Genomic DNA, 13,738 nt, shown 5'->3' with positions numbered 1-13,738 from the left:
CACATTATTTCTGGAAATAAAGTGAAGTATTCATGTTTTGAGGCCAGAAGGATTTTCACATCTATATCCATAGCCTGTAACAGCAACTGCTATAACAGGACACAATATGTTAAGCAGAATATTGTGGAGCACTAGGCAGAACAAAAAGGTAAAATAGCTAATGTTTGGGTATAGAGAATACAGTATTGTCCAAGATACTTATGAAGTTTGAAATCCACATATGAAAATCCTCATGTGAAGGATACTACTGTGGAGATTTTCTTTCCGCAGTAACCGTCAATAGTGAGAAACTAGTGCGTGGAAAAAATGTTTTGATCAGATCTATGTGACACAGGAGTCTTAGATCTATAACCACAGTTGTAGCTGTGGAGACTGCGACCACCACCACCACCACCACCACCACCACCACCTCCTCCTCCACCTCCTAAATTAAGTACACAAAACCATTCCCTTTGGTCTTAGATCTGTTTGAATGCAAATGCAGGCACAATAAAAAGAAAGATTAATCAGTCTTTCTCTTTACAGATGCTCCATAAACCTCACATGTGGATATAATCAGACCAACTATCATTAATCACTGTAATGCCCACTTTACTCTTTGTCCTCAAGCTTGCATACAGTACTGATCAATTCTGTTTCAGACTTTCTTGTTTGCCTGTGTTTGTTGTAGGTTAACAGGGACAGTTACCAGTATCAATAGGTATACCAATGGAGAGTTGGCCAATATGCATTGAGCATGATGGTTCCCTGAATGCAACGGAAGGTAAGCACAATGACACTACTCTAAGCCGTTGCTGCAAATCGCATCTGTTGGACGGTTGTTGCATTACCCTGTTTTTTGTATTCTGCAGTTTGGTGAGTACACATTACAGGATATGTCACTGTTGTGAAGGTAATTTCATAGAACCAAACTTAACTGGGGGGAAAAAAAGTACATCATAATTACACAGTTATGAGCCTTACACCAAAATACTCAGAAAATATACCTCAACAACAACCGAAATTTTGTTGCTAGAGTTTTGACTCAGCCTGAATCATCTGCTGTAGGACACACATTATGAAATTACTGTGTCTTATAATACAGCCGAGCACACGATAATGAAAGGAAGCTATCATGACTGTTTAAGTGCCCTTCAAGGTACTTGCATATTGCTTTTGGATTTGTTAAAGGCAGGATCTCAAAAATCTTAAAACAAATGTTCTCCACAGCACTATTAAGTCTCACTGTCATAAACAAGAAGTCACTAACTGACCTCCAACATTAGTTAACATTTGGCTCATAACACCAATATGCTGCACTAACGGTGACAGGAAGAGAAGGTGGTGTCTGCCCCCCCCCCCCCCCCAACATAAACACAGCAGTAATAGAACACACACCAATGAAACATTTTGCACATAGCACTGAATCAACTACTCACCTTAATCTTTTACTTTCAACTTGTGCATCTATTACAGCCACAGACTCTTGTCCATTTCCACCTGTGCACTTGTCACTTACAACAGATTCAGAAAGCTGTCTTTGTGCCACATTTTTTTTACTAGATTTCTTCACTCTTTTCTTTGACTTTTCTGGAACTTTGGTTTTACTGGAAGTGTGAGAATGCTGCAAGATTTCAGGTTTTGTAGCTTGTTCATTAACTGGCTCAGAATGAAAAACTGTGGACATGGAGACATTATACATTGACACACCACCCTCTTGTAACTGGATAGCCCGTACATGTTCACATACGCACTGGATGTTATTAGTGGTTTCCTTTTCATCTCCTGCAGCTGTGCTGTAAATTGATGAGAAACTTACATAAATTGTTACCCTTGTTTCACAGTCTTATGTTAAAAATGGGTCAGTGTGTTATTTATAATTAAAAAGTTACATACAACATTTTCATTAGCAATCATGAAGAAACAAAAGATTTTCTGCCAAAAATTATACAGCAAAATTGAACCCCATTACTCAACAACATGCTGCCAAGAGCTATTTTATATACCTTAGTTAAGGTATTAATAACCCAATTCAAATTCCATAAGCAACTGCTACTTCATTCATCTTAAAGAAAGTATCAGTTTCCATATAGTTTCAAATGCAGCTACAGATGACAGTTCAAAGTATATCAGTTGCATCAGTACCTGGCTACTCCAAACAGAATTGGTAAATGAGAACAAAAAAATCTCCATATCTCTGCATGATAACTTTTAGTATTTACCTTTTAATTTTACAATTGAAGTCCTTATATAATATGGATGTGGGAGGCAGTAGTATACTCCCCAATACCAAATCGTATTCACTTTGCACATCAAAGGGTACAACAGCAATGATAAATTTAATGCTTTGTAAAGAGAAAATAACTAACGCAGAACCATGAGTTTGGATTCCACTGGGACCATGTGCTCAATGGGTTCAATATTAGTATTATAAACAAGAAAATTGGCAGCAATGCTTGTAAGATGTTTCAAATCACTTATTACAGCAAATCAGTTTGCAGCATTACAGCAAATCAGTTTCAGCCACTGTTTGAACATCTTCAGTGCTAAGAAAGTATGACATAAAATTACACATGAAGACCATATAATATATTACAGACATTAGTCACACTGAGTACATTACGATTATGATACATAGTACATACCCAATATTAAAATACTGAACACTCATGAAATAAAAGCAAATATTACAACTTCAAAATAGTGTCAATACAGAAGAACATTTATAAAATCAGTAAGTTAAGCATACTGACAAAGTCTCTCACATGCATTAATGCTGGTTGACTAACAAAGAAACGATACAAATGATCCAATTACACAGAACTGTGGATTTGAGACTTCTAGGATACATATTAATACTTATTTCAAATTGGTATCTCCTTCTTGAGTATAAATAATCAATGCATCTAAGTAAACATTTAGGTAGCAATAAAAAATAATCATTATTTGAGTTATGCAGAAGCAAGAAACACAGCAGTTCAGTTTTTACCATTCAATATTCAAGGGCATTATGATATAATTATTGCCTGATTTGTCTTATCTAACCATACTCAAAACCTAACCTTAATTCCAATATAATGCACATAAGAATGACAAATATAAAACAGAAAGAATCCTCCAATTGGACATTAGTAACAAATATAGTTTTTAATACAAATTCTATTAGCATGGAAACTAACAGGGTGGTCCACTGATAGAGACCATGCCAAATATCTCACAAAATAAGCATGAAACGAAAAAACTACAAAGAACAAAACTTGTCTAGCTTGAAAGGGGAAACCAGATGGCGCTATGGTTGGCCCACAAGATGGTGCTGCCATAGATCAAACAGATATCAACTGCATTTTTTTAAAAATAGGAACCCCCATTTTTATCACATATTTGTGTAGTACGTAAAGAAATATGAATGTTTCAGTTGGACCACTTTTTTCGCTTTGTGATAGATGGCGCTGTAATAGTCACAAACATATAAGTACATGGTATCACGCAACATTCCGCCAGTGCGGACGGTATTTTCTTCGTGATACAATAACCATGTTAAAATGGACCGTTTACAAATTGCGAAAAAGGTCGATATCGTGTTGATGTATGGCTATTGTGATCAAAATGTCCAACGGGCGTGTGCTATGTATGCTGGTCAGCATCCTGGACGACATCATCCAAGTGTTCGGACCATTCGCCGGATAGTTACGTTATTTAAGAAAACAGGAAGCATTCAGCCACATGTGAAACATCAACCATGACCTGCAACAAATGATGATGCCGAAGTAGGTGTTTTAGCTGCTGTCGTGGCTAATCCGCACATCAGTAGCAGACAAATTGCGCGAGAATCGGGAATCTCAAAAACGTCGGTGTTGAGAATACTACATCAACATCGATGCACCTGTACCATATTTCTATACACCAGGAATTGCATGGCGACGACCTCAGACGTCATGTACAGTTCTGCCACTGGGCACAAGAGAAATTATGGGACAATGACAGATTTTTTGCATGCGTTCTATTTAGCGATGAAGCGTCATTCAGCAACAGCGGTAACGTAAACCGGCGTAATATGCACTATTGGGCAATGGAAAATCCACGATGGTTGCGACAAGTGGAACATCAGCGACTTTGGCGGGTTAATGGTGCAGCATTATGGGAAGAAGGATAATTGGCCCCCATTTTATCGATGGCAATCTAAATGGTGCAATGTATGCTGGTTTCCTATGTAATGTTCTACCGATGTTACTACAAGATGTTTCACTGCATGACAGAATGGCGATGTACTTCCAACATGATGGATGTCTGGTAAATAGCTCGCATGCGGTTGAAGCGGTACTGAATAGCATATTTCATCATATTTCATGACAGGTGGATTGGTCGTTGAAACACCACACCATGGCCCGCGCGTTAACCGGATCTGACCTCCACGGATTTCTTGCTATGGGAAAAGTTGAAGGATATTTGCCATCATCATCCACTGACAACACCTGACAACATGTGTCAGCGCATTGTCAATGCATGTGTGAACATTATGCAAGACGAACTACTCGCTGTTGAGAGGAATGTCGTTACATGTATTGCCAAATCCACTGAGGCTGACGGACATAATTTTGAGCATTTATTGCATTAATGTGGTATTTACAGGTAATCACGCTGTAACAGCATGCGTTCTCAGAAATGATACGTTTACAAAGGTAAATGTATTACACTGGAACAACTGAAATAAAATGTTCAAACATACCTACGTTCGGTATTTTAATTTAAAAAGCCTACCTGTTACCAACTGTTCATCTAAAATTGTGAGCCATATGTTTGTGACTATTACAGTGCCATCTATCAAAAAGTGAAAAAAGCGATCCAACTAAAACATTGATATATCTTTACGTACTACACGAATATGTATTAAAAAAGGGGGGTTCCTATTTGAAAATACACAGTTGATATCCGTTTTGACCTATGGCAGCGCCATCTAGCGGGCCAACCATAGTGCCATCTGGTTTCCCCCTTCAAGCTAGACAAGTTTCGTTCTTTGTAGTTTTTTCGTTTCACGCTTCTTTCGTGAGATATTTGGCCCAGTCATGATCAATGGACCAACCTGTATAGGCCTAGTGTAGTGCCACTAACAACTCCGTTGAGGACACTTGTCTAGTAATGGACTTCACTACCAGAACTTGCACACCACATTGTTCAACAACAGACATCAGATTATTGAAAAGTAGCAATGGTGATCTGAATCACTATTTGTTCTGAAATGGTGTCCAACAGCTTTCCATCACTATATTCCAATAAAGTTAGTCTGATTTTTTAAAAACATGACTGTAATAATCATGCATAAAAAACCAGGAGCAAATTCTATATATCTTTCAGCTTGTTTTAGACAAACAAAAGCCTTAAAAATAAAATGCTGGTGCAATGAATTAGCCAGAAACAGCTGGCCCCCATGTCTTTTTTGCTGGTCACCTCCAGTTTTGTGTAGAAATAAATGACGTGAATAAGATGTCATACTAGATGTCAACTATCTCAGAACATTAATGAATAGAGAATAGATGCTGCTGGAGTTGTCGAATGTACAGTGATGGTGTCCACCTTTCGACCTTATGAACACACTCTATTAAATATTGCCTACCTTTCAGAGCCTGTAGCGTTCTCTTTCTCGGGCTTTCTCTTACTTATCCTATGTCTTTTCTTTCGTTTTACTTCAGTGCAGACAATGTCACCTTCGGCCTCTTCTAGACAACTTACACCAACATTTATCAAGTCTTCCGGTTTTACTGTTATATTGTCTGTCTCGGTAACTGTAAGCTCTTTCGTAACATCTGATAATGTTTCTGTAATTTCACGAAAATCTCTGCTATCTACTGGAATTACACCCATGTTTTTGCTCATTACATTAGCTGTCTTACTGAAAGCGAAATAAAACTTTTAAAATCTTGCTCAATGGGTGCAATATTAGTATCATAAACAAGAAAATTGGCAGCAATGGTTGTAAGATGTTTCAAATCATTTATTACAGCAAATCAATTTAAGCTACTGTGTGACCATCTTCAGTGCTAAAAAAGTATGACATAAAATCAGACATGAAGACCTTATAATATATTACAGACGTTAGTCACAATGAGTACATTACTGTTATGATACATAGTACATACCCAATATTAAAATCTTGAACACTCATAAAATAAAAACAAATATTACAACTTCAAAATGGTGTCAATACAAAAGAACATAACAGCTAATGAACAAATGTTAAACTGAGCTTGCAGCTTACAATCACATGCAGCAAAGCCAGGTTATTACATTACATAGGCATCACGGTACCCTCTTTATTAAAATAACACATACACATGATTTTTTTTTAATTGTCAACATTTCTGAGCTCTTCCACTATGGAGAACTCTTATTGGAAAAACATATGCTGGCTTCCTCACATAACCCAATTCGGTATATTTGTCAGTAGAAGTCCGAGAGTTAACATCTTGTGTTAATGTTCATTCAGTATCCTATGGAATAAGAAAAGGTTTGCAAGTACACAAAGAGAAGTATAAGGAGCTCACCACCATCTTGTAGCACTATGAACAATACTTTCTCCTGGCTGATGTTAAACTGTGCTTTGGAGGTTACGCTCATCTACGAGACCAACTTGGTATGAATTCATTTTCTCTTTGGTCTGCAGAGGCTAGCATGTTTGGGAAGTGGTAACTATCATAAAAGTCTCCATGACCCTTCATCTCATATTATGAGATATATTGTTGAGCTATAACTGTAGGCAGCACTAAAATATATTAAAGCTCCTGTGTTTAGCAAGTAGAGTTCTAATTCAGATGTTCAGCTTTCTAATAGTTATCCTATGTTTTTTTTCTTAGTGGTCCTGTTCCGCAAGTGCCTGCTGATGTTAAAATCCCTGAATAATATTTAAGTTGGGGATAACTGTTTCACAAGGCTTGTTACCTCAACACACAATTGGCCATGGTTGGCTATTGATTCTATTATTGCATCAAGCGGCACTTGCTTTCTAAAAGTGTTTGAATGTATGCAGACTCATCCAGAGATGTCTTCTTGGTATTTCTTCAGTTTTTGCAAAAGTTACAGTAATTTCTGACATGGGGAACGTGATCACCTAATGTGCCTAGTAGGATAAATGCAAGGAAGATCAGGATCAGTCTCAGTGACATCATGGTCATTACATACATAGCGCGTGTTCAGAGTGGTTCAACAATGGGGAAGGAAAATGAACACACCTTTTCAAACGAACCATTCTGGCTTTTAACTGGCACAATTTAGTGAAACCATGATATCTAAATCAGGATGGTCAGACTGGGATTTTAACCGTCATCCTTTAACTGTCATCCTCCCGAACGCGACTCCAATGTGCTAAGCACAGTGACACAACTGAGTGCTGTCCTTATACTGCATACAGGCTCATCTGCATTCAAAGTGGTGGTCAGACTGGTTGCAACAACTAAATTACATTTTGGTTTAGGTATTTACTTTGCTATTCCTTTCTTATTATTTATGCAGGGTTTTGGCTCTAGTTGGAATTTTTCAGTTTTAACATCTGAAGGTGATAACTGGGCTATTCTGTGACTTGACACCCATGACACTTTTGACCAATGGCTGATGTCGGGCAGTGGATCTGCTCCATTTTGGGAGTGCATCTTGGTTGATGAGCCAGTCTCTGATGGCACTACAGGAAGCAAATCTCAAGGTTATTCCAGATGCACCAGTGTTGACCTCTTAGCTACTGCCATAGGTTTGGGAGTTGAGGTGGTTGGTGAAAATGATGCATGAATCTGTACTGACTGCCACAGTTTTGGCACAGGGCATAAGGAAGTGGTAGGTTTTTTGCCATTATATCTGCAGACAAATGGTTCACTTTAGGAGATAGCGTAACACTACCTTCTGCAGCATATGTAGGAGATTTCAGCATACCTGACATACATATTGATCAGGGACATCATTTCAGTAAGTACAACGGGAATGGTAGGAACACATGTGCGAGTATAGTATGCCTGATATAGATGGATGGTTACTGGATTTCTCTGATCACTAGGCAGTGACCCCAGTGAATACAACAACCACAGAACAATGAGTGGTGGAAATGGCAGAACTTTTTGTTACCACTGAGGTAAAAGGCAAGGTGTGCAAATTTTTATTGGATATGGGATCAAAGCTATCTGTAATCATCTGTGGATTGCTCTGTCCTGGGAATATGAACCTGCCATGTGTGCAATGAGTGGACATAAAATAAGTACAATGAGTTTTACATTGGTAGATTTTGTAATTAAAGAGGATAGTTTACAAGCAAGAAGAAAGTACTTCCCCAAATCTGTGGCATTTATAACACCATTTACACAGTAGTAGTTGTGGTTTTCAATCTAATACTGATTTGATGCAGCTCTCCACAATTGTCTATCCTGTGCACAACTACTGCAATCTACATCCATTGTAACCTGCTTACTACAATCAAGCATTGGTCTAAATGTACAATTTTTACTCTCCGAACTTCCTGCTCTTGTCAAAGTGATATTCCTTAATACCACAGGATGTGAGCCACCAACAGATTCCTTCTATTAATCAAGTGATGTCACGGTAGCAAGCACAATTCATGCACAAATGACCACCATCTTCAGCAGCTCAGATCAGAATGTGACTGCCACATAGTACAGAAGCAGTAATCTGGAGGTTGGGGAGGGTTGGGGGGGGGGGGGGGGGGAGGGATACAGGGTTATAGTATAATTACAAAGTGATAACAGTGCATTACAAAATTAGCTATAAAAGCTGAATGAGGCAGAAAAGGTCAGTGTTCCAGTGAGAACAGCTCCACAAGGAAGTATGTTACTGTTCAAGTGCTTGCCCATACCCTAGAAATTAACCAACAGACGATACCAATACTATCACTTAACCATACTAAATCAAAAAAATATGATGCACATTGTGGGAAACACTGTTATTTCTGTCATGTGTTACAGGCAGAGGTGTGCTGGAAAAGCCCAACAAATGAAACATTGAAATAGCTCTCATCTGGTTAATTAGAAATTAAGTTAGCCAATTGGGCCATTAAGAACACAAATTCAAGTGGCCCACTGGAGACCATGTCACCAAATGCATTCTTCATTTGGTTTCCTAGAACCGAACAAGAGGGCAATACAAAAATTGGACACAGGATGGTATTAAGGACGCAAAGGATGAGCAGTCTTGCACACTATTATCTATGCTATGAAAATGCAAATTATGCCAACTGCAACTGGCATGCCGCTTGAATTTGCATGCACAATGACATGAATGGCTAACATCAGTGCTAATTAACTTAAAAAGGTATAAAAATGGTAATGGAAATGTTACCTGAATTATATTATATAGTTAAAATGAAGTCCACAACACCATAGACCAACACACAGTTCCAAAACACTGTACCAGAAACTTCTCTTTAACTATACAGTTCAAACTAAATCCACAAAATCACAACACCACACACAACTCAACAAATCTGGTGTCTAACACTTCACTAGACCTATACACCTAAAAGAAAAGTCCACAGTACCACAAAACCACAACTCACTCATATGATTAACATTGAAAATCTCACCTTATCAACACCAATGTATGAGTAAAAAACTCCACAACACCCACCAATCACACTCTGACACAATTACCAACAACTAACAAAATGGTTCAAATGGCTCTGAGCTCTATGGGACTTAACTTCTGAGGTCATCAGTCCCATAGAACTTAGAACTACTTAAACCTAACTAAGCTAAGGACATCACACACATCCATGCCCGAGGCAGGATTCGAACCTGCGACAGTAGTGGTTGTGCGGTTCCAGATTGTAGCGCCTAAAACCGCTTGGCCACCCCGGCCGGCAACAACTAACACCACTACTCAAATATGTATAAAAAAGAATGCACTAACCAAAGTGTCATCAACATGATATCTCAAGCCCCATGTGTAGACTTCTCTAACCAGAAACCTTAAGGGATTTTTTTATGTGTTTGGCGATTTTGTTATGTCTGTTTAGTTTGGTGTTCGTTGTGGGAAAGAAGACTAATTTTTTAATTCCTTTTTTGTTAGGTAGAGAGATGACAGTGAAGTTCATGAACGTAGCATTACACTCCGAGATGGGCTTTGATATGATGTGTGTTATACAGTTTCTACAGAAGTTAGGTCTTATTGCTGAATACGTTAGGTTTCACATCTGTGGCAACAACACAAGGTTGATGACAGTTCCAGTGATCCGGGCTAGGAACATGTATATGTGGCATTGTCAGAGAGAGAGAGAGAGAGAGAGAGAGAGAGAGAGTGTGTGTGTGTGTGTGTGTGTGTGTGTGTGTGTGTGTGTTTTGGTTTTATTCTATAGTAATTGTGATGCTTTTCGTGTTGTATATCATGGTAGGTTGTCTGTGTTTTAATGGGTATTGTGAATATGGGGTATTTGGGTTTCTGAGTTGTTGGTTCCACTTTTTGGAGTTGTGAATGTTGCGATTTTGGTATCAACAGCTGCAGTTGAGCTATGTAGGTCAAAGGAAACTTCCAATTCCACTTTTGGAGTTGCAGATGTTGTTTTCTTGGTATCCGTAGCTGCAGTTGAGCTATAGAGGTCAAGAGAAGTGTCCGATTCCTGTGGTTTTGTTGATGTAGCAGAGAGCTGTATTTTTTTTCTTTTTTTATGTTAGGCCTATTTGTTTTGGGGTGATGCAGTGTTCTTTTATAGTTGCATATTTAGTTTGCCCCCACCCTAAACCCCCAATTTTCCATGGTTTCGGTGGCTCATGCAGTGGCTTTACTGTCGTCATTTTGTATACACTGGAAGCAGCCATTTCTGCCGCATTGATAACATAACCTTTCCTCACGATCACTGTGTGAGCGATACATGGAGGGTTGCATTACATTCCTAGTGCCATCATTCAAAGCCTATTAACAGACTTTCACACAATAGTTTACGTCTATCTACAAGAGTCTTCCAGTTGACTTCCTTCAGTGTCTCTGTGACATTCTCCCACGGATCAAACAAACCTGTGACCATCTGCACTACCCATTAGTCCTATTTCGTACAGGTCCCACAAACTTGAGTAACATTCTAAAACCGGCCGCTTGAGTAATCTGTAAGCAATCTCCTTGCAAACTGATTGCACTTCCCCAGTATTCTACCACTGAACTTAACTCTACAACCCGGTTTACCCACGAGTGACACTATGTGATCACTCCACTTATCCCTACGAAGTGTTTCACACAGGGGAACATATGACTTGGCCGATTTCAACAGTAACTCACTGATATTACAGTCATATGATGCTATGTTTTTTCATTTTGTTAAGTGCACAATTTTACATTATCTGAACACTTGAAGCAAAAGAGAGAGAGAGAGAGAGAGAGAGAGAGCCGTGTCTGCATGCCAAATCAAATCATTCAAGGTAAAGCTGTACCTTCTTGTTAGTTAGGCCTAACCCATTTCACATATGAGAATATTATTTAGAAATATAAACATAGCAATGAAGAAATATATTTTTATAAAATCACTAAGTTAAGCATACTGACAAAATCTCTCACAGCCATTAATGCTGAATGACTAACACAGAATGAATATAAATTCTCCAATTAAACATAAATGAGGATTGGAGAATCCAAGTATAAGTAGACCTATTAATACTTATTTCAAATTGGTATCAACTTCTTGAGTATAAATAATCGATGTGTCTAAGTAAACATTTAGGTAGCAATAAAATATAAACATCATTTGAGTTATCCAAAAGTTAGAAACATAGCAGTTCAGTTTTTACCATTCATTATTCAGGGGCCTTATGATATATTCATTGTCCAATTTGTCTTATCTAACCATACTCAAAACTCTACCTTAATTCCAATTATAATGCACATAAGAATGACAAATATAAAACAGAAAGAATCCTCCAATTGGACACTAGTAACAAAAATAGTTTTTTGCAATGCAAATTCTATTAGCATGGAAACTATATAGGGCTAGTGTGGTACCACTAACAATTCTACTGAAGACACTTATCCAGCCATGGACTTCACTACCAGAACTTGCACACCACATTGTTCATCATAACTTATTTACCTAAACAGCACACATCAGACTATCTAAAAGTTACAATGGTGATCTGAATCACTGTTAGTTCTGAAATGGTGTCCAACAGCTTTCCATCACTATATTGCAATAAAGTTAGTCTGATTTTTTAAAAACATGATTGTAATAATCACACATAAAAAACCAGGAGCAAATTCTATATATCTTTCAGCTTGTTTTAGGCGAAGAAAAACCTTAAAAATAAAATGCAGGTGCAATGAATTAGCAAGAAACAGCTGGCCCATGTCTTTTTTGCTGGTCACCTCCAGTTTTGTGTAGAAATAAATGACATGAATAAGATGTCATACTAAATGTCGACTACCTCAAAACATTAATGAATTGAGGATAGATGCTGCTGGAGTTGTCGAACGTATAGTACTAGTGTCCACCTTTCGACCTTATGAACACTCTCTATTAAATATTGCCTACCTTTCAGAGCCTGTATCGTTCTTGTTCTTGGGCTTTCTCTTCCTTATCCTATGTCTTTTCTTTCGTTTTTCTTCAGTGCAGACAATGTCACCTTCGGCCTCTTCCGGACAACTTACACCTACATTTATCAAGTCTTCCGCTTGTAGTGTTATATTGTCAGTCTCGGTAACTGTAAGCTCTTTCGTAACATCTGATAATGTTTCCGTAATTTCAGGAAAATCACTGCCATCTACTGGAATTACACCCATGTTTTCGCCCATTACATTAACTGTCTTACTGAAAGCGAAATAAAACTTCTAAAAATTTGCATCAGTAGTTGCAATCACACTGCCGCCGCACAACACATCTCGCACAATTACAATACACTCCCTAAAAAACAAGTACCCTCTGCATTACTACCAACAAAACAAAACCGTCTGCTATCAGTTGATACGTCAAATCACTTGTAGGCTCACTGCTCCGTGAAGTAACATCGCTGGCGATCGACCTAAGATTCTTTCACAAACGCAAATGCGAATTTTTTTTCTCATGTTCAACATCGAAGCTACTTCTTTCTACTCCTGAACTGCTTGACTTCGCACTATACTACGTAGTAGTTACCCGAAATAAGACGGTAAATTATATCTTAACTATGATCTGAAATCTTGCACCAGAATATCAGGGAATTAAAAAACAAAGTAGATGAGCGTCTTGTTTGTTTAGAAGACTTTAGAAATTGAGGTGTCTGAACACCATGTAGTCACTGGCATGAAAAATGTAAATGTAAGTGGATATAATCTTCCAGCACATGTAATTAGGGGCACTTTGATAAGAGGAGGAGTTGCTGTTGTTTGTTGTTGTGGTCTTCAGTCCTGAGACTGGTTTGATGCAGCTCTCCATGCTACTCTATCCTGTGCAAGCTTCTTCATCTCCCAGTACTTACAGCAACCTACATCCTTCTGAATCTACTTAGTGTATTCATCTCTTGGTCTCCCCCTACGAGTTTTACCCTCCACGCTGCCTTCCAATACTAAATTGGTGATCACTTGATGCCTCAGAACATGTCCTACCAAACGATCCCTTCTTCTGGTCAAGTTGTGCCACAAACTTCTCTTCTCCCCAATCCTATTCAATACCTCTTCATTAGTTATGTGATCTACCCATCTAATCATCAGCATTCTTCTGTAGCACCACATTTCGAAAGCTACTATTCTCTTCTTGTCCAAACTATTTATTGTCCACGTTTCTCTTCCATACGTGGCTACACTCCATACAAATACT

The 13,738-nt window shown here is 38.3% G+C and overlaps 1 protein-coding gene across 2 annotated transcripts in view; it reads right to left on the bottom strand.

Annotated features, from left to right (window-relative positions):
• The window catches only part of LOC126175322 (DIS3-like exonuclease 2), a 236,843-nt gene extending 223,940 nt beyond the window's left edge, over positions 1–12,903 (bottom strand). The window contains exons 1-2 of one of the 2 annotated variants that reach the window (XM_049922035.1): positions 12,479–12,903; positions 1,419–1,775 (exon numbers count right to left, since the gene is read on the bottom strand). In XM_049922035.1, the coding sequence (XP_049777992.1) occupies positions 1,419–1,775; positions 12,479–12,738 (617 nt within the window). In that variant the 5' untranslated portion in view covers positions 12,739–12,903. The remainder of the gene's footprint in view (positions 1–1,418; positions 1,776–12,478) is intronic. The other variant, XM_049922033.1, reaches the window with a different exon arrangement.
• Between the last annotated feature and the right edge of the window lie 835 nt (positions 12,904–13,738).

The sequence above is a fragment of the Schistocerca cancellata genome, chromosome 3 (assembly GCF_023864275.1).
Source record: "Schistocerca cancellata isolate TAMUIC-IGC-003103 chromosome 3, iqSchCanc2.1, whole genome shotgun sequence".
NCBI lineage: Eukaryota > Metazoa > Arthropoda > Insecta > Orthoptera > Acrididae > Schistocerca > Schistocerca cancellata.
This window is presented reverse-complemented; position numbering and strand designations above follow the sequence as displayed.